At 36.3% G+C, this 22,695-nt stretch overlaps 1 protein-coding gene across 1 annotated transcript; it reads left to right on the top strand.

The window, feature by feature from the left end:
- Positions 1-169: 169 nt before the first annotated feature.
- On the top strand, positions 170-22,222 carry duox (dual oxidase). Its single transcript, XM_042753683.1, is given in 33 exon segments — positions 170-279; positions 931-1,014; positions 1,093-1,257; positions 3,097-3,284; positions 3,365-3,563; positions 4,573-4,739; positions 4,900-4,960; positions 5,686-5,782; positions 6,363-6,453; positions 7,923-8,025; positions 8,106-8,272; positions 8,385-8,560; positions 8,651-8,769; positions 8,868-9,008; positions 9,957-10,070; positions 10,166-10,368; positions 10,450-10,635; positions 10,748-10,961; positions 12,166-12,259; positions 12,413-12,573; positions 12,682-12,748; positions 12,822-12,899; positions 14,533-14,711; positions 14,854-15,084; positions 15,385-15,484; positions 16,514-16,563; positions 16,679-16,806; positions 17,053-17,206; positions 18,384-18,616; positions 18,959-19,117; positions 19,200-19,355; positions 19,509-19,637; positions 21,723-22,222. Coding segments are annotated over 33 exon segments (4,581 nt in total). The 5' UTR covers positions 170-215; the 3' UTR covers positions 21,846-22,222.
- The last annotated feature ends 473 nt before the right edge of the window (positions 22,223-22,695 follow it).

The following is a 22,695-nucleotide window of genomic DNA, read 5'->3' as shown; positions in this document are numbered from 1 at the left end:
TTTTCGCTGCCATCCGATCTGTTCGCGGACAGGTGAGGTCTGCTATTCTGTAGACAGGTGTGACTGTATTATTTTAATTGCCTTAATGTTTGCTCTAAAGTTCCCGATTTGTAAGTCTTAAAGGAAAGTTGTGTCTGCTTTTACACAGCAGTTTTCTGTAGTCTGAAGTCAAGTGCTCTTGTGTGAAGAGGTGTTTCATTCATTGGTTTGCAAGAATGGGTTCATGTGATGTACTCTGGAGAACTTTAACTGCACTGTCTGTTCTTTGTCCAGCTGTTGGTGAGTAATAGAAACCATTTTCACTCAGAAATTGCTAGTAAATTATAACAAATAATTACAAAGAAATGGCCATTTACATTGAGTTTAGTGAAATTTTGAAGTAAAAATACTAAAATAGTGGATCTTGTGGAACTTAAACTAATAATCTTTGTTTTATTTACAACTTTGAAAAATAATTTTCACAGCCTATCTATCTATCTATTGCATTTTGAAATGATAAAAACTACTATAATTTTTTCATTATTTTTCTGTTTAACTGTCCTCTCAAATTTTTTATGCACTTTTAATTAGAAAAAAATGACAGTATTTTCTATATGGTCTCAGATTTTTGAACCTCGCTTTGTGCTTTTATGAAAAAACATGAATTTCCAGCTTTTTGTATGCAACAAAAAAAAGTATAGTAACAAAAAGTCTCATTGTCACAAAATAGCTTTTTTTTCTTTAATCTTGAATGTTTATTTGTTTTACACCATAAAATTTTTTGAGGGATATTTTATGACGTAAGTTAGATTTTGAATTCTAGATAAATCCTAGGGATATTTTAAGAACAGGATGTGCATGGAATGAATGAATAGGTCATTGGCAAACATTATATAATGATTCACATTTATTATAGTGTTGCAAAACTCCCTTTGATCTTGAACCAAACAGGTGCCAATTCTGCCATTACCTGGGAAGTTCAAAGGTATGATGGGTGGTACAATAATTTGGCAGATCACGATCGAGGGGCTGCAGGTGACTGAATTCGTACTTCTTTTAGGCTTTTTGCAAAAAAAAAAAAAAAAAGGAAACATCAGGATGTTCTCCCCACAGATGCAGCACTGGTCCGTCTCTTTCCGGCACAGTACACCGATGGCGTTTATCTGCCCCGACAGGAACCACACCTGCCCAACCCCCGCCAGATAAGCAACATAGCCACGAGTGGCCAATCCGGTTTAATGTCCTACAGGAACAGAAGCGTTCTCTCTGTGGCCTTCGGTGAGTGACGCTTTCATTTAAACAAGGCGCGACCTGTTGATTGAAGAGCCAGCCCTTTAATTATAGTTTCCCATTTTTAATAAAGGCATCCTGAGTCCAATTTACCTTAAAGGGATAGTTCACCCAATTAAAATAAAAATTGTACTATTTATTCCCTCTCATGCTGTTCCCGTCCTTTCTTGCACGGTACAAGAAAGGAGTAACTCTTTTCCATGCAATTACAATGAACAGGGACCGGAACATTTAAGCTTCAGAACAGATGCAAAAGCCCTATAACTCTTTCATTGTATTATTATCTCATGGGTTCAGTCAGACTGTTATACTGTAAATCCACCCTGGTTCTCCTAAGTGTCTTCATTGGAGTCCATAAGAGGAGTATTTATGTCTAGTTTACAAGACATCATTTATCCTTTTAGATTAGATTCTCCCACAATGGGGAAATTTCCATGTTACAGCAGCGAAGAAAAAGTGCAAATAAGCAAAGACTAAAAAAAAAGGAATCATTCATCCTTTTGAGTCAGATATTTTAGTGATTCATTCACAAAATGGACTGAATCAGTCAGTTGGAATAGCACATATTTTTGAATTTGAAAATATTTAGATTCAAGTGTCTACTTGCTTTATTTTTTCCTTTTGATTGGATTATTTCAGGTTTACACCACCTCTTTTAATCTAATCAAATTAATCTAGATCTTTTAATCTAATTCATTTGGCTCAAGCTCAACTGGATTAATCGAGCGGTTTCATTGAAGTCTTTTCAGTCAGACTGAGCTATCAGTCCATAAATAAACAGATTATTTGGCTGCTTGTAAATGTAGCTAGTGATTGCAGAGGTTCATAAATTAATGTTTACCCAAAAATGAAAATGCACTGTCAGTTTACTTACCCTCAGGCTTTCCAAGATATAGGTGGCTTTTTTGCTTGAGTAGAACAGTGAAGAAGATTTTTAGCTGAAACCGTGGCACTTGGTGATTGATGAAGTCTTCTTTAGCTCACCATTTTACATAAGCATTGAGAAAACCATAAAAACTTTCATTCAAGTGTTTGGCTCTCGCATTTGTGTATCACCGGCTCGTCAGTCTCCAGTCGTAACTGTTTCCTCGGTTCAGTGACTGTTGGGTAACGAGTGCTGAATGATTTGGCAAAACCAGCATGACAGGATCAGATACGCTGGTATTTTGGCTCATTCCGAGTCGGAGTGACTGTCAGGCGTCTGAGAGTGAGTCTTGATTAACTGCTTGAGCTGCGAATCAACATAATCAGATTCGCACGTAATCAACGTAATCAGCATTGTTTACGTTCAGTAAAAAGCACGCGCATGCTGAACATAAACAACACTCATTACATTCTGGGGTACTCTCCAAAATGGCGGAAGACTTTAACTTGGGGAGAAAAACTGCTGAATAAATTATGTTATTATAGTTTTCTTTGCACACAAAAAGTTTTCTCGTAGCTTTGTAAAATTACGGTTGAACCACTGATGACACATGGACTGTTTGACTGATGTCCTGGCTACGTTTCTGGACCTGGGAACATTTCAGTTGTGTTGCTGTCTATGGAAGGTCAGAGAGCTCTCGGATTTCATCAAAAATATCTTAATTTGTGTTCTGAAGATAAACAAAGGTCTCATGGGTTTGTAACGACATGTGGGTGAGTAATTAATGACAGAATTGTCATTTTTGGGTGAACTATCGCTTTAAGAATTTAAACCCGTTTTAGAGTTCTTCAAGGATTTCAGTAGATATTTTCCTGTTATTGTCTCCTTTTTGTAAAAAGAGTGAAGAGAATTTAAATTCTCACGATGGCCACTCTAACACATGGTCTTTATTACTACATTAGGTTACCATGTGTGGTCTGAGATCTCAGAATCCCGAAGACCTGGTTGCCCTCCTGAATTCATGCATATTAAAGTCCAAAAAGAAGATCCTGTCTTTGGCTCTAACTCTTCGCAACCGGTCCTGCTCCAGTTCCAGAGAGCAGAGTGGGATCCGAGCACAGGCAATAGTCCCAACAATCCTCGCACACAGGTGTGTATGTAGACACAATAGATTGTATGGGATTTAGAATGGATCTGCTGAGTTTCTGATTTGCGCATAATTCATTTCAGGTGAATCACGTGACAGCATGGATAGATGGCAGCTCCATCTATGGATCGTCTAGCTCTTGGTGTGATGCCTTGAGAGTGTTTTCCAGAGGACTGCTGGCATCAGGCTCCTCACAGGACATGCCCCGGCGCAGCAGCAGCGGTTACCTCATGTGGAGCACGCCGGACCCCAGCACCAGCCCTGGCTCACAGGAGCTCTACGGTAACATACGGAGCTGATACTTTAAGTTGTAGTACATGTATTGATTTATGACCACACGGCCAGTAGTCACATGGGTAATCAAGGAATTTTTGTCTGGTAGGACTTGGAATATTTTGCATTCATACTTTCTTGCAACATCCCTTACAAAATTATACCATGGTACCCATAGATTCCTTTGAAGTACTATAGTAACTGCATTTATTTAACTGCTATAAAATCATAAATTAATATAATATCTGCAAACACTGAGAAGCTTTCAGAATATTTCATTCATTCATTTGTTTGTTTCTTTGTTGTTGTTGTTGTTTTTTTGTTTGTTTGTTTTTATAGATAAATAAGTACTTTTTATTTTCTTAATGGATAACTATTTTATTTGTTTGTCTGTTACCCATTTTTACATTTATTTAGTTTTGGACAAATACATAATACATGTATTATATGCATGCATAAATAAATAAATAAATATAATTATTTATAAATAATAGTTTGGATTTATAATAATAATAATAATAATAATAACATTATTTTTTTATGGATTAATATATAAATAATACATAAATGGAAAAAATAAACATATTAATAAATAAACGAATAAATTATAAAAAACTAATCTGTCTGTCACCAGGTTCAATCCTTTTGCATGAGTATGTGTCTGCTAAAACCCATAACAATGTGGGGCTGGTATGTTGCTGTAAAAAAATTACATAACACCAAAATGAGGTATGACACGTAAAATACTCTAAATAAACCACAGCTTTTGTTTAACTCGTATATGACGCAATAGACCATTGTTTTTAGAAAATAATCTTCAATCTATGTACATTTACCTCTTGTAAATGGCTCCATAGCTAGCAAAACACTAAGCAATAAAGTACATCCGAACATGAACATGAACAAGCAGATCAGAGTAACTTCACTTTGCATGGGTTTAGTACTGGTTTTGCATGCAAAGAGCTTATGGAAATGTTGCAAGTTGTGGTTTTCAGCTGCTGGTTTTGTGTGTTCTCAGAGTTCGGGAATGCCTGGGCCAATGAGAACATCTTTACGGTCACTGAGGGAATTATTTGGTTTCGTTACCACAATTACCTGGCCTCCAAACTGCATGAGGAACACCCCTCTTGGTCAGACGAAGAGCTTTTCCAAAATGCCCGAAAGAAGGTTATTGCCACATTTCAGGTAAAGCAGATCCTCTATTACTGACTCACTTTATGTAACAGGTGCCAATTTGGAGGGGTGTGATGCAGTATCCTTCACTTAATATCTCCTTTGAACACTGGCGTATAAATATAATGATATATCAGTCTTATTTCTGATTTGACAATCAATCTTTTCTCAGAATATAGCATTCTATGAGTGGCTGCCGGCCTTTCTGGGAAAACCAGTGACTTCCTATCCAGGTGAGATTTCTGTGTGTGTGTGTGTGTGTGTGTGTGTGTGTGAATGTGCACATGCTCCAGTAGTCTGTGGTTTGTCTAAGTCTCAGACGGCACACCTACTGACCACAGTCCGTTCACTGACCGTCTGAAGTCACACTACAATTTGAGTTTCATTCACTTCGACTCATATGTATGTTAGTGGAAATTTGTCATTTCAATTAATATAGCCAATTGCATTGTGACAGAGGTATATATATTATTATATATATATTATCATGTTTTGAGATAAAGAAGCAACATTTATTATAAAAGTTTTTGGAAACATACGCCACCTGTTGATGTTGCAATACGGTATTAATATCCTGATATTTTATATCTACAGGCCGAACAGAATATTCTACTTTACAGTTATTTAATATATAGTTACTAGTCTATATTTGTGGAATATTGAACAAAAAAGTGGGCGATTGTGGGTAGACTTGAGCAGACTTTATGCCACAAGTCAAAAGTTTGGTCTACATGAGACTAACCTGTGGTCTGTTAAAATCTCTCTCATGGTTTGCGTAAAATGCAGTTGGCTTTGCAATCGACAGCATGTCGTTGACATCTACGTCATTACTGAGTAACAGATGCCAAGCATGTCATTTCTGCTGAGGGCAGTACTGTTCACAGTGGTTAGTGAAAAATATGAGCTAATAATGGAATATAAAGTGTGAGCTGAATCACACAGCACCGTCTTTCTGCAGGTTATCAGAAATACGTTGATCCAGGGATCTCTGCTGAGTTTGAAGCTGCTGCTGTGAGGTTTGGACTGACTCTTGCTCCACCTGGTGTATATAAAAGGTACATTTCTCAAATCACTTTTGTAAAACTGATCAGTTGAAAGCCATTTTAAAATTGAATTTATTTTAATCATTGCAAAGCACTGTTGACATAGTAACATTCAAGGATTTCTATTCAAATTAAATAGTATTACGTTTAAAAGTTTGGGGTTGGTAGGAAGTCTCTTATGCTCACCAAGACTTTTTCGGATCAAAAATACACCTATACATGTACATGTAAAATACATAAAATACATGTAAAATTGTGAAATATTACTACAAATTAAAAGAACTGTTTTCTATTTGAATGTATTTTAAATATTTCTGTGATCAAAGCTGAATTTTCAGCATCATTACTCCAGTCTTCAGTGTCACATGATCCTTTAAAAATCATTCTGATATGCTGATTGGACATTAAACGTTTTAATGCAATTTAATTGCAGAATTACAGTCATTTAAAAGTAAAAGTAATTTCTTTAAATAAATTAATCAATATTTTTTATACAATAAATAAACTGATCCCACTCTTTCTAATGGAAGTGTATATATAAAATCCTCATTTGCGTCTAAAATTGTGCTGAAATGTGATTTTGGGGATTTAGAAACAGGACGTGTCACTACAAAAGTGCTGTGAACAACGATGCAAGTAAATCTCCTGGCCTGCGTTTATGCAACACCTTCTGGAACCGAAATGTGAGTCATGATAAACAGGGTTTGGTTTGGATTATGCAACCCTATATATATATATATATATATATATATATATATATATATATATATATATACTTCACAGACTGAAGTAGTTTTAAGTCTTTGGTTCTTTTAATTGGGATGATTTTGGCTCACATTTAATAAAAACCCACCAATTCACAATCTCAACAAATTAGAATATGGTAACATGCCAACCAGCTAATCAACTTAAAACACCTGCAAAGGTTTCCTGAGCCTTCAAAATGGTCTCTCAGTTTGGTTCACAAGGCTACACAATAATGGGGAAGACTGCTGATCTGACAGTTGTCCAGAAGACAATCATTGACACCCTTCACAAGGAGGGTAAGCCACAAACATTCCTTGCCAAAGAAGCTGGCTGTTCACAGAGTGCTGTAGCCAAGCATGTTAACAGAAAGTTAAGTGGAAGGAAAAAGTGTGGAAGAAAAAGATGCACAACCAACCGAGAGAACCGCAGCCTTATGAGGATTGTCAAGCAAAATTGATTCAAGAATTTGAGTGAACTTCACAAGGAATGGACTGAGGCTGGGGTCAAGGCATCAAGAGCCACCACACAGACGTGTCAAGGAATTTGGCTACAGTTGTCGTATTCCTCTAGTTAAGCCACTCCTGAGGCGTCTTACCTGGGCTAAGAGAGTCTGGAGGAAGGGTGGAGAAGCTCATAGCCCAAGTAGCTTGAAGTCCAGTGTTAAGTTTCCACAGTCTGTGATGATTTGGGGTGCAATGTCATCTGCTGGTGTTGGTCCATTATGTTTTTTGAAAACCAAAGTCACTGCAGCCGTTTACCAAGTAATTTTGGAGCACTTCATGCTGCTGACCAGCTTTTTGAAGATGATGATTTCATTTTCCAGCAAGATACTGCCAAAAGCACTGCTTGACTGGCCAGCAAACTCACCAGACCTGAACCCCAGAGAGAATCTATGGGGTATTATCAAGAGAAAAATGAGAAACAAGAGACCAAAAAATGCAGAGATGAGCTGAAGGCAACTGTCAAAGAAACCTGGGCTTCCATACTGTACCACCTCAGCAGTGCCACAAACTGATCACCTCCAAGCCACGCCAAATTGAGGCAGTAATTAAAGCAAAAGGAGCCCCTACCAAATATTGAGTGCATGTACAGTAAATGAACATACTTTCCAGAAGGCCAACAATTCACTAAAAATGTTTTTGTGGTTTTTTTTATTGTTCTTATGAAGTATTCTAATTTGTTGAGATTGGAATTGGTGGGTTTTTGTTAAATGTGAGCCAAAATCATCACAATTAAAAGAACCAAAGACTTAAACTACTTCAGTCTGTGTGCATTGAATTTATTTAATACACGAGTTTCACAATTTGGGTTGAATTACTGAAATAAATGAACTTTTCCACAAAATTGTAATATGAAATAAAATTAAAAATTACAGTACTATAACATCAAGTTATATATGTTTTAGAATCCAAACCTGCAGTCCGGTCAGGATGTAGATGAGCTAATAATGGGCATGGCTTCTCAGATCGCTGAGCGAGAGGACAACATCATTGTGGAGGATTTGAGAGGTTGGTTTTTTTCAAATAATGTAATGGCATCAAGAAGATCTGCTGGTTAACACATCTTCTCTATTCCTTTTCTCCATTAGACTACATGTACGGCCCCTTGCGGTTCTCGCGCTCTGACGCAGTGGCTTTGACCATCCAGAGGGGGCGTGATTTTGGGCTGCCCAGTTATAACCAGATCAGAGAGAGCCTTAACATGCGGCCCGTCAACAGCTGGAATGAGATCAACCCTAAACTGAATAACACACAGGTGCTGCTAAAGCCATCAGCAAGAATCTCTCAATAACTAATACCCAGAATGCCCATTACCCAACCACCACAATGCAAATATATTCTTTGAATCTCTTTTCACTGATTTTCAGTTGTTAAGGGAGCTCGCAGAGTTATATGAGAATGATACCTCCAGACTAGATCTATTTGTGGGCGGCCTGCTAGAATCCCAGGAAGGACCGGGTCCAGTGTTTTCCACCATCATCCTGGACCAGTTTGAACGCATAAGAAATGCTGACCGCTTCTGGTTTGAGAACAAACAAAATGGGTGGGACATTTTCCTTTGATCAATACTTAACAGCCATATCAGTTTGGTCAGATGAGCACACTAAATACTGAAAGATATCCTTCCTTTCAGGTTGTTCACTGAGGAGGAGATCCAAGCCATACGCAACACCACATTTCATGATGTCCTTCTGGACGTCACCAGTGCAGAGGAGGGGGACGTTCAAAGAAATGTCTTCTTCTGGGTGAACGGTAATAAGCAACCCAAATGCATTAACAACATACAGTACTCAACAACAAAAAATCATATTACAAAGGTGTGATGTATTTATTTTGCACTTTTTGTGCAGGTGATCCCTGCCCCCAGCCTCAGCCAATCACATCCTCCGATCTTCACCCCTGTACAAAGGCCTCCTCTATGAGTTACTTTGACAACAGCAGCCAGGCTGGATTTGGCGTAACAGTGGTGGTGCTCTTCCTGTTTCCTGTTGGTCAGGGTCATTCATCAATTTGTGTGTGTGTGTGTGTGTGTGTGCTATAAGTAAATTACAATTAAATTGCAGTTTCATATATTTATAGACAACTGCATTTGATCTGGAATTATAAAAGTTTGTATTAATTATTAAACCACAGAAGAAAAATGTGAAACACAAGTAATAGTATTTTATATAATAATAATTATATATTTCAGTAAAATAATAATATGACCTTTTATTAAAAACATATTGGAATGGATTTTTGTGTGAATTGTATTGTAAAATAATTAAAATGTTAAATAATAGTATTATTTATTAAATTATGTATAAAAATAGTATTATTTATTAGAATTTTAAATAACAGTATTTTATATATAGCATTTTATATAAATACTAGTATTTTTTATAACAATAGTTATATATTTTCATGTTTTGTTTAAAAAGGATTGGAATGTAATTCATGTTTTAAAGTAAAAATATATAACAACATTATTTATTTATTTGTTTATTTTTATCTAGCTTAAACTTTGTGTATTTTCCATTTAAAATAATTCAAAAGTTAAATGATAGTATTATTTATTAAATAATAGAATTAAAAATAGTACTCTTTATTAGAATTTTAAATGATAGTATTTTAAATATAATATTTTATATAAATAGTAGTATCTTTATGTAACAATAATTATGTATTTTCATATTTTGTTTTAAAAAATTGGAATGTTATTTTGTTTTAAAGTAAAAAATATATAACAACATTATTTGTTTATTTATTAAGCTAGCTTAAACTTTGTGTCAATTTCCATTAAAAATAATTAAAATAAATTTCATTTTAAATAATAATATATTTTACATATAGCATTTAATATAAATAATGACATTTTTATATAATAATATTTATTTACAGTATTTTCATTATTTTTCATGTTTTGATTAAAAAATATTGAAATGTCAATCTCTCGACAGTAAGCTACATTGTAGCGTGTGTCGTCGCTCGTGTCCGGACAGCCAGATACAAACGATTCCAAAAGAAGCTCGGAGGTTCCACCACAGACAAGAAACCTGCACATGAAACTATTGGTCAGTAATTTCACACGCAGTGTCACATTGGCCTGAAATGCCAGTGAAGATGAGTTTATTAACCTCTGTCATTGCATTTTATTTTTTTCATTCAGCCAAAGAGTGGTTAGGGCACACTACAGCACCCCGACAAGTAGCACTTGCGCTCAACGAGAAGACCGTACTCCAGATCTTTGATGAAAACGGGTCTCTTCTCAGTTCTCACAGCTTGAGCAACCAAGACCACCTCAATGTGTTAATATCCAATGACCATCAGCATCGTGCTCTGCTCTTGAAGATCCCCAAAGAGTATGATCTGGTAGGAATTTGGTAGTTCAGTCTGTTGCCATCGTTCATCTAATGCTCAGTGAGACATTAAGATGCTGGATTTCTGTCCAAGGTTTTGTTCTTTGAGGATGTTGGCCAGAGGTCAAAGTTTCTGGGTCACCTGCGCTCTGAGCTGGAGGGCAGGGTTCAGAGTCTAACTGTAAAGGAAATGAGTGAGAAAGAGATTCTCAGAGATGCAGTGACCAGAGCACAGAGGGAGAAGATTGTGGAGACGTTCTTCAAGCACGCCTTTTCAAAGGTAAGTGTTTCTGTTGTCTCTTCATATGTCTACAAGGTCGTTTTGTCTTCGTTCTACTGACAAAGTGTCACAAAGTCATGGAGTAGCATCATACATGTGTTTTTGACTCCAGGTCTTGGACATTGATAAAAGTGATGCAGGAGACTTGAGCACTAGGACCAGAGAAGCTTTACAGTGTGAGCTCACACGAGTTGAATTCGCCAGCGTGCTCGGTCTGAAGCCTGACTCGCTCTTTGTGGAGTCCATGTTCACCCTGGCTGACAAGGACGGGAACGGATACCTTTCGTTTCAGGAGTTCCTGGATGTTATTGTCATTTTCATGAAAGGTGAGGTTGTTCAAATCTTTTGTAATGCAGTGCAGTGTTTAGTTACATTTTATTATAATATCGTCATTTTAAGTCATTTACAAAGTTAGTGTTAAAATGTTGCAATGCTAGAAAGTTACCTTGTTGTTACATTGTTACTGATGTTACAGTATTACAATGCTACAAAGTTACCTTTTTATATCATTAGGATGTTTTACAATTTTACTGGGTTACAATGTTAGAATATAGCCTCGTTCAGACTGTTAGCCCAAATCCGATTTTTGTGCAAATCCGATAGAAATCGGATCATATTTTTAAAAAGTCTAAACGGCAACGAACTACATGAAATCCGATTTGTGCAAATCCGTTTCAAACTACATTCGTATATGGTTTGGAATCCTGTTTAAATTGCTTTTCAGGAAATTTGTTTCAGTCTGACCGGTCAGATCGGATTTAGCATAGCTTTTTCACGTTCTCTTGCCACGTAAAACAAAAACATGTCATGTCATAAGACAACATCTGTATTGCAAACTGTATTGCTGTTATTCTTGTTTTTAGCATAGGCATAACAGTGCAATGGCATAGCCATAGAAACCAAGGCACATTCCATAAAACGAAAGAGCATTAAAGGACACACAAATTGGATATAAATTGTTTCAATAGACTGTGTGGACAGTCACTAAATCAGATTCAATCTGTCTATGCACAAAATCAGATTTGGGCTGACAGTATGAACGAGGCTTATTACTATGCTACAAATTTAAATTGTTCGAATTTGAATAAAATTTCTCAGGGTTTCAGTGTTAGAATGTTACAGTTTTACAATATTACAATGCTACTTTGTTACATTATTAGGCTGTTACAGTTTAACAATTTTACAATGTCACAATGCTACAAAGTGACGTTGTTAGGATTAGGACATTTTTACAGTGTTACGATGTTACACAATGTTACAGTTTTATGATGTTACAATGCTACAAAGTAACCTTGTTACATTGTTGTTATGTGGTATAACCGTTTTTCAATTTTATCATGTGATGTTACAACATTACAGTATTAGAATGTTACAATGCTACAAAATCACCTTGCTATGTTGTCGCAGCATTACAATGTTACAAAGTAACCTTGTGTTGTTAGAATGCTACAGTTTTGCAGTGTTACGATGTTACTGTGTTGTGTTGGTAAGAGTGTTACCGTGTTTGCTGTTTTTGGATTTCAAATCCAGGTACTCCCGAGGACAAGTCTAAGCTTCTGTTTTCAATGCATGACATTAAAGAAGATGGCTTCTTGTCCAAGGAAGAGTTCACTTCCTTACTCAGGTCGGTTCTGATGTTTGTTCGTTTTTGAGAGAACAAAAGTATTTTGTGCAAATATTTCTTGATATTAACGTGAAATTTACATTTAACACTTCAATAAATCCTCTAAAGGACTTCTTCTTTCTTCTAGCCAGTTTTTCCTCTTGTCTTGTGCAGGTCTTTCATTGATATCTCTGGAAGTGCTTTATCTCACAGTCAGGCTGAGGATGGTATAGCAGCTATGCTTCAGGCAGCAGGTCTTGACAACAAAGATTCCTTCTCCTGGGAGGACTTTCACTTTCTGCTGCGAGACCATTCAGCTCAGCTCAATATTAAAGGTTAAAGATATATTTTTCTTTATGCTCTAATCCCCCATGTCATTATATTTCTTAGTTCACCCAGCACAGACACATTTTACTTTGAAACTGTTGTTCATGTATTCCCAGGCATGGAAGTACTTGGTAAGAAAAAAATATACTGTCAAGAGAGAGTATATTTTATTTAGTTAAATAGGTAAAGAAAACTGATATAATATAAAACTCATTCTAAATGAGTACACAGTAATACAGCTAAAGTTGTTTTGTAGTTCTTCAGCCGTGGAAGAGCTTACTCACAGGCCTGAGGGGGAGCAAGACCAGGAACTTCGTCAAAGACAGATCAAGAAGTGAGACTTTAATGTATAATATCTCTGCTGTGGTTATTTTAGAGCATGTGTAGCATTATGTAACGTGTTCTGACATGTGTACAGTCTTTAGGAGCTCAACTAGGTGTTAGATTTAAGCCCTTTGTGAAACCCGTCATTTATTGGCTATTGAGAAATGTGGCAATCAGTATTTGCGGGAAGTGATGCCATTCTGTGATGTAATATCGGTCAGGTTTCGCTTTGAACGTCATAATCTTTAGTTGACTGTGACAAAATGAAACAGACTAACTCAGTAGCAGAAATAACTAGATTTTTACATATTATGAAGACAATGTGAGTGGAGATGTTGTACGCATTTTGGAGGATGCTACTATGTAACTGCATACAGTTAACAAATTAAATAGGCAAACAGACTAATAACTAACTGGACCAGGGGTGTCCAATCCTCCTCCTGGAGGGCCTCTGTCCTGCAAAGCTCAGCTCACCTCAATTAAAAACACTTGAACCAGCTAATCAAGGTCTTACTAGGTATACTAGAAACTTCCAGTCAAGTCAGAGCAAAACTGTTAAAGCTAGGACTGAGTTTGGATATCCCTGAACTAGACAAGAATACAGAGAGTTAACTATACATACAAATGGATAGACAGATAAATAGTTTGTTAGTAATCTGTCTGTCTGGTTAGTTATCTGTCTGGCTGTATTTTTCCTGTCTAGTTATTTAGTTATCCACCTGTCCGTCTCTCTAATTAGTTATCTGTTTGGCTGACTTTCTGCTTAGTTTGTTTACTATTCACCTGTCTGTCTAATTAGTTACTTATCTGTGTTTCTATCTAGTTTGTATGTTATCTATCTGTCGGTCTATCTAATTAGTTATGTCTCTAGTTGTCTTTCTGTCTGGTTAGTTATCGATCTGTCTGGCTGGCTGTTTTTCTATCTAGTTATTTAGTCCTGTTGGTCTTTCTGTGTACTAGTTATTCGTCCACCTGTCAGTTTATCTAATTAGTAATCTAGCTGGCTGTCTTTCTGTCTAGTTATTAATTTGTCCGCGTGTCTGTCTGTCTAAATAGTTAGTTATTTATTGGCTTGACTTTCTATCTAGTTAGTTATCCACCTCTTTGAATAATTAGTTATGCATCTGCCTGTTTATTAGTTATTTATCCAGCTCTTTTTTGGTCTAATTAGTTAATAACTCATCTGTCTGTTGATTAGTTAGTTATGTATTGACTAGTTTTCTACCTGACTGTCTTTCTGTCTATTTATTTCTCAAACTTGGGTTAACTCTCTAGCTGTTCTAGTTAGTAAATTGTCCACCTGTCTGTCCAATTAGTTATAAGACAGCTATATGGCTGTCTTTCTATCTTGTTAGTTATCTTACCTGTCTATCTAATTAGTTCAAATGACTGTGAGGAAGATAAATGTAAAAAAATACATAAAAATAGGTGGATAACTAAACAGAAAGAAAGACAGCCAGCTAGACACATATATATAGAGAAAACTGTGACACGGTCACATGAATCAGAGCAGCCTGAAGGACTGTGCCAGTGACAGTGTAGCCTTTTGAAAAAACCCAACCAAAGTTTAAGCAATAAAGGTGTGTTGTTTTTGTCAAGCCACCCTAGTTAAAGCGTAATATGTTTCTTTTTTCCCTTGTTAGAATTGAACAAAGCAACCCAAAGGTGTATGTGAGGCCTCAGAGAGAACGCTACAATAGAAACCCAGTGCAGCAATGGATCCAGCAGTTCAAACGCTTCATAGAAAACTACAGAAGACACATCATTTGCATAGTCATCATATATGGGATCACAGCTGGACTAGCACTGGAAAGATGCTACCGTAGGTGTCCCTTTATATTTTCTCTTTTCATCACTGAACATTAAAGCCTTAACTTGATTTATTGTGATCATGTTGAATTGTTCCTAATTTGTGACACTGGAGATTCGCACTAATGTTTGCAAACCAGTAGCAATGTTTGTAGATTATGGCTTACAGGCCCACGCCAGTGGCATCCCAGAGACCTCCTTGGTGGGTGTGCTCGTGTCTCGCGGTTCTGCAGCCGCCATCTCCTTCCTGTTTCCCTACATGCTCCTCACTGTGTGCCGTAACCTGATAACCATGTGCAGGGAGACTTTTCTTAACAGATACATCCCATTCGATGCGGCCATCGACCTTCACCGTCACATGGCTATAGCTGCTGTTGTCCTCTCAGGTCAGAAAAGATCAATTCCCTCTACGTGCAAAACGCTACATTTAATATTTAAACTTCCTTAATTGCCCTTTCGAATGAATTTCACCACAGATATGATTAGTAGAATGTTACATCACCGTAATTATGCTTTAACACTTTGTGTGTCAAGACATATTTGTGCAGTTTATAGCATATTCATTTAATTACCAGGGTTCAAAGTTCCATTACATAATGTAACGTTTCCTCAAAGTGATGTGGCATACATCGATTATATTAATACATGTGCTCATATAATATTTTATTTATTTATTTTTGTGCCAGTTGTTCACAGTTTGGGTCATGTGGTCAACGTTTACATTTTCTGCATCAGTGACCTCAGCATTCTTGCCTGCCTGTTTCCTAAAGTGTTCTCCAACAATGGGTAATACATGTTCAGCTTGATTGACATATGAAACTTTTTAGTTGGACGTTCATCTAATGATTTTTAAGTAGCTGGGTTTCCATCACCTTGCATTTATGCGCATTTTGAAGTATCGCATCAGAATCGAGTAATGGAATTTTGCTGTATTTCGAATAAAGATGGCTTAATTCGCGAAAAATTTTTTTTACGTTCACTTGAGGTGGTTTTTGACTTGTGCAAAAAAGGGTTAATACGAATAATGGGAGATAGAAATGCATTTTGCGAATAAATTCCTCCAAGCGCATCAAAAAAGTCATGTGACTTTGCGCTATTTGACTGTAAAACCTGACTATTCAGTGGAGTGATTTTGTTCCACAGCATCTAAAATGTTGTTATGGTCATTCGGAAATGCCCGAACAAAGTCTGTCAGTATTTCTGTATAATTGCCTTCCAGAACTCTCTTACACGACTGCATTCCCAAACAGCAGCATCCACCTCCGAAAGCAATAACCGCATTCATTGTGTTTCCTCTGCTCATTCTGAGGTGCAAGTCATTTATATGCAGTCATTTATAAGTCATTTATATAGGAAAATTATTATATATTCAGTAGCTTCTCCTACTTTTCTTAGTGATGTATAGTGCCAGTTCAGTATCAGGAAGTGACGATTTTGTTCTCTTTGACTCGTCGGATGGAAACGGTGCTTGTTCGCAAATGTTTTGTACGATATTCCAATTTTGCGCATAAGTTAAATTCGCAACTTTGGATGGAAACCCGGCTAGTGTTACTACTGTTTCAGATGGTTCTAAGAACATTCAGAAATAATGTTCCCATAATGTTTCCTAAAATGCAATGTTTTCTAGAATGTTTGTGTAACCGTGGAAATGGTTTTTAAATCATTTAAAAAAACTGGTTGTTTTAAATGTTCAAAGAACGTTACGAAATAACATTTTAATGGGAACTTAAAATATTCTTAGAACATATTTTTTCTCTGAGAAACTCTGCTAGTGCAGGAGCCTTGCCCAAAATTCTGTGTGTTGGTCATTTGCAGGTCTGAGCTTCCAATGAAATGGACCTTCTGGTTTTTCAAGACAGTTCCTGGTATAGCTGCACATTCAGTGTTGTTTTGATATATTCAGTATTAAATTGACATAGTCGGTTTATTATTTTTCTAGACGTGTGTTTGCTGTGACACTCTGTTTTGTTTTTCTCTCAGGTCTCACTGGAGTTCTTTTGCTGTTGATTTTCGCCTTTATGTATGTCTTCGCCTCGCACTATTTCAGACGCATCAGCTTTAGAGGATTCTGGATCACACACCACCTATATGTGCTCGTCTATGTCCTGGTAAAGGAACAAAAGCACATATCCATGAGTGTTAGAGCTTCAGTATTATGTACTAAGAAAGATAGCTAAAATATAGTTGAAATTCAGACAGTGTGAGATCAAAATAATAATAAAAAATATCCAGAAATGGTTATGATTAGAATAATTTTTTGATTTCATTTTGAAAGTTACACGTCTGGCGGGAACACTGGACACAGGAACTGTGAACACTGACTTTCTCTATTTCTCCCTCATCTCATTTGACAGACTGTGATTCACGGCAGCTACGCCCTCCTCCAGGAGCCCCGCTTCCACATCTACCTGATCCCCCCTGGCCTCCTCTTCCTCCTAGACAAGCTCATCAGCCTCAACAGGAAGAAGGTGGAGATCCCAGTGGTGAAAGCCGAGCTGCTGCCCTCAGGTAGATGATAATCTCAGCAGATCCAGCACAAAGCTCTTTTATCTCAGAGTCTCCAAGGGCCCGAGCACACAGCGCTGTGTCATGTGCTGTAAAATTATCACTTCTAATTGCTCTGGCTGTGAAATCATACGGCGTCTCATAATAGGAAACCTTGAGTCGAATTCAGGACTCACTTTATTGATTTTAAAATGAAATGATGTTTAAAATCACCAGTTAGGTAGCACTTTCTTTCAATAGTCCACTTTAGACATTCTACTAACTATGAGTAACTTTGCAACTACATGTCAACTTTGAGTCATTAGAGTATTAGTACACTGTCTGCTTAGTGTCTGCTAACACTTTATTTTGATGGTCACCCAATAGGAATTCTATTGATTAGTCAGCGTAGCGGCATTTTGACAAATTTGACTAGTACGCAAGTGGCTTAGAGCGTAAGCCGCTTGCGTACTAGTCAGATTTTTCAAAATGCCGCTACGCTGAGAGGAGGGAAATTGTTGAATAAAGTCGTTATTTTTGTTTTCTTCATGTACAAAAAGTATTCTCGTCGCTTCATAACGTTATAGTTGAATCACTGATGGCAGATGGACTATTCTGACAATGCTTTTCATACTTTCCTGGACCTTGACACTGTTATTTACTTGGCAGTCTATGGGACAGTCTCAAGCCTACCGGTTTTCATCCAAAATATCTTAAATTGTGTTCCGGAGACGAACGAAGCTTTTACGGGTTTGGAACGACATGGGGGCAAGTGAATAATGACAAAATTTTCATTTTGGTATGGAGTATCTCTTTAATAAGCCTCATCTTGAAGGAAGTGCCACTGCACTTACACCCAACTTCTCTCAACACGGGGACAGGAGATGTTTCTCGCATTACTTTTAAGTAACTTGCATTGTAACTTAATGTTTGCATCTTTTACATTTAAAAGTAATGTGTTACTTTGCTAGTTACTCGAAAAAGTAATCTAATTACGTTACTCGCGTTACTGACTATAAGTAACTTTGTACATGTGAACTTTAACTCTAACCCTAAAATAACATAAAATAAACAGTCTACTAAAACTCAAATGAAAGTTAGTTGACACGTACTGACAAAGTTATTTATGGTAAGTAGAATGTCTAAAGTGGACTAGTAGCACTGATAGCAAACCTGATTCTCAATTTCTCTGAACTGCCAGATGTAACTTACCTGGAGTTTAAGCGTCCACAAGGTTTTGTCTATCGCTCGGGACAGTGGGTACGTATTGCGTGCCTGGCGCTGGGCACAGATGAGTACCATCCTTTCACCCTGACCTCCGCACCACATGAGGAGACCCTCAGCCTTCATATCCGTGCAGTAGGACCCTGGACCAGCAAACTCCGAGAGGCCTACACCCCTGAGAATCTCCAGGAGTTTGGAGGATATCCAAAGGCAAGGATACCCAGTTTGTCTTTGGTTCATATAGATGTAGATAAACCTGAATGCAGCCGATACGACAACCGATTATTTAGAATTATATCTGCAGATACCGATACCGATACTATACAGGGAGCCCCCTCATTTGGTACATAATATTAGAAATTTAAAATGAATGACTATTATATTCAATGCTATTTATTTTCAGATATATTAATCCCTTGTTCTGTCACTTAAACTGAGGCACTACAGCACTCTGTCGTGCCACATTTAAGAGTGTAAAAATTACATTTATTGTTTGAATTTTGTGATAAAATGAACAGTATTTGAAAGCTTGACCCTGCTGTATCTCTACAGCTGTATCTGGATGGGCCATTTGGGGAGGGCCATCAGGAATGGACAGACTATGAGGTGTCAGTATTGGTGGGCGCTGGGATTGGAGTCACACCCTTTGCTTCCATCTTAAAAGACCTGGTGTTCAAATCTTCAGTCAAGTTCAAATTTCACTGCAAAAAGGTACAATACAATGTGCAAAAAGTTTTCAGTGTCCTGTAATTAAGGATTAAGTTTTTAATGACTCTTAACACGGTGGCTCTAGGTGTATTTTATCTGGGTGACACGGACTCAGCGTCAGTTCGAGTGGGTGTCTGACATCATAAGAGAGGTGGAGGACATGGACGCTCAGGGGCTGGTGTCAGTGCACATCTACATCACACAGTTGGCTGAGAAATTCGATCTTCGCACCACCATGCTGGTAAATCCATTGTTTATTTTAGAATGATAAGAGTTTTTTATTGGTTTATAAGGTTACTGTAACTTACTGAACTACTGTGATGTAATTTAAAGGAGGTTAACTGATATGAAGTTATGGTTAGGTGTAAAATCATCACTCTTTCTCTTTCTCAAGTATGTCTGTGAGCAGCACTTTCAGAAGGTGTGGAACAGGAGTCTGTTCACTGGCCTGCGCTCCATCACACACTTCGGCCGCCCACCCTTTTTGGCTTTTCTCAGTTCGCTACAGGAAGTTCATCCAGAGGTCAGAAGCCAAATAATTTGCTTCTAAGATGCATTGGAGCTTTACTGTTAACTCTTTCTCTGCCAGTGTTTTTAACAAAAGTTGCCAGCCACCACAAGCGTTATTGCTAATTTTTAACTTAAATTTCATGACCTCAGAATATTTTGTTGTATGAATATCTGAACATGCAATACAACAAAACCAAGACCAGACCCTCTACTTTCAAACAAAAATCAGTTTTATTCTAGCTTCAACATTGTGTTTTTATCAACACTTGAATGTAGGTAGGTTTCATAAAAAAAGCAACATTTTGAGAAAAAGCTGAGAAAATTGCATTTTTATTAAATACTACATCTGGATTATTCAGTAATATCAGATGCAGCAGATGGCTTCCATCAGTACTCCCAAAGCTTGCAAAGGCCTTTACCACTTTCTGGATTGACATTTCACTCTGTAACATTAGGCAGTTTTCATTTATATGCGGTTAGTGTTGATGATTGCATTATTTTTTTCATGTGCATATGCTTACATATGAGATCGCTCATTTCTGCGTCTTCCTGCTCTGTGTTTTTGATCGGCACTTTCAGGAGATGCGTAATAGCGCCCCCTAGCGTATAACAATGAAAACACAGAAACATGGAAAATTCCGTGTTTGTCAGGGAAGCGTTGTCTCATGAATAACGGAAAATTCCGTGTTTGGCAGGGAAAGAGTTAAACTCCACCAAGGACAATAACTGTAACGATAATTATAACGTTTTTAATAATCATTCTAGTTCTATGAGAATAGGAAAGTTTACACCACGATGATAACGAAACAAAGGAACAATATCGTTGGAGTCACTTTCAAAAACATTTTTCCAGCTGATGAACGATAAAACATTGACAGCCAATCAGAATTCAGCAGACTTAAAGAGCTTGAGCATTTAAAGTGGGAGATGACAAAACTGCAGTATGCACTTATAATAACAGTAGATTATTATGTGTTGTTGTGGACGCTAATATAGTTATCCTTATAGTTATCTTTATTGTTATAGTTACAATTATCTTTATCGTTATCATTATAGTTATCTTTATCCTTATAGTCATTATCAAAGTTATCGTTAAAGTCATTATTATAGTTATGTTTATCGTTATAGCTATCTTTATCATTATAGTTATCATTATAGTTATCTTTATCGTTATGTTTATCATTAAAGTTATCTTTATCGTTACAGTTATCCTTATAGCTATAGTTATCATTATTATCTTTATTGTTATTGTTATCATTCTAGATATTGTTATAGTTATCAAAAAAGTTATCTTTATCGTTACAGTTATCATTATAGTTATAGTTATAGTTATTATATTTATTGTTATAGTTATCATTCTAGATATTGTTATAGTTATCGTTAAAGTGATCTTTATTGTTACAATTATCCTTATAAAGTTATCGTTATTATCTTTATTGTTATAGTTATCATTCTAGTTATTGTTATAGTTATCGTTACAGTTATCCTTATAGTTATCATTATTCTTTTTTGTTATAGTTATTGTTGTAGTTATTGTTATAGTTATCTTTATTGTTATGTTATCGTTATTGTTACAGTTATGTTGATAGTTACAGTTATCATTATATTTATCTTTATTGTTAAAGTTATCTTTATCATTTATTTATAGTTAACTATCGTTATAGTTATCTTTAATGTTAAAGTTATCGTTAGAGTTATTTTTGTAATTATCGCTATAGTTATCTTTATCGTTACAGTTATCCTAATAGTTATCATTATAGTTAGTATCTTTATTGTTATACAGTAGTTATCTTTAGCGTTATGGTTATCGTTAAAGTTATCTTTATCGTTAAAGTTATCTTTATCGTTAAAGTTATCTTTATCGTTAAAGTTATCTTTATCGTTACAGTTATCCTTATGGATATAGTTATCCTTACAGTTGTAGGGCATGTACTATTGCATTTTTCTAAATCTTCATGTATAAGTAAATATCTGTGATTCATATGAGATCTTGTGAAAGAGGTCATTTTAAGTTTTAGGTTAAAAAGTCATTTAATTAGATCATTGTGACAGTTACATCAACCTCACCTACACCACTGATGATTTTTCCTTGTTAAAGGTGGAGAAGATCGGCGTGTTTAGCTGTGGTCCTCCCGGTCTGACTAAGAATGTTGAGAAGGCCTGCCAGCAAATGAACAAACGCGACCAGACACATTTTGTTCACCACTATGAGAACTTCTAGACTTCTATACTTAACAACAAATCACTGAATCACTGAATCATCAATATTGATTCATTTTGAATGGCCATTATTCCATTTTAAAACAGCCTGAGTTGCCATTACTAGTTGGTAAAGTTGAGGTCATATGAATCTATAATGCAGTCAACAAATCAGTTGTGCTATATTAAAAACTAAACATATTAGGGGTAAATGTCATACAAAGAAACAGATTACCGATCTTTTGGAGTTACACTAAATGAATCACTTTTAGTGTGTTTTTTTTAGTTACTGTACATTTTTTGCATTGTTTTTATTTGTTTCTCTCTTTGAATGCAAAAGTACATATAAATGATGTACACTGTATGTAACAAATGATGAATAAATGAAGTGTTATTTCATTTTAGTCTGTAATTGTGATTTGAGGGTTATTGTTTGATGTCTCATTATCATTATCAATAAAAGGACTAATCAAATTCCATCTTCAGCTTTTTCGATTGAATTTGAATTTTTTTTTTTCTTAAAAATTAACTTTTTCTCTTTTGATGATGCCTCTTACCTTCAAACCATTCAACAGTTTGATCAATAGTATGAATTTTCCATCAAAACAACAGCTGAGATGAGCATCCTTCAATATGTATTCAAACAATTCAGTACAGAAAGATATGATTATTGGCAACAATGCAATAAAACCGGGGAAAATTTGGAACAGTGCTGGCAGACAGTATCACTTTTGGTAATGTGAATATGATTTGCACAAGAGCAATCATCAGAGTACTAGAGAAGCATAAGATAAGGATGAAGCAACATGTATGAAAGAACTCCACGGTCCACATACAGTATATTGGTGTGTGGCTTACTTGGATTTAAGTTT

Source organism: Cyprinus carpio, chromosome B25 (assembly GCF_018340385.1).
Source record: "Cyprinus carpio isolate SPL01 chromosome B25, ASM1834038v1, whole genome shotgun sequence".
NCBI lineage: Eukaryota > Metazoa > Chordata > Actinopteri > Cypriniformes > Cyprinidae > Cyprinus > Cyprinus carpio.
This window is presented reverse-complemented; position numbering and strand designations above follow the sequence as displayed.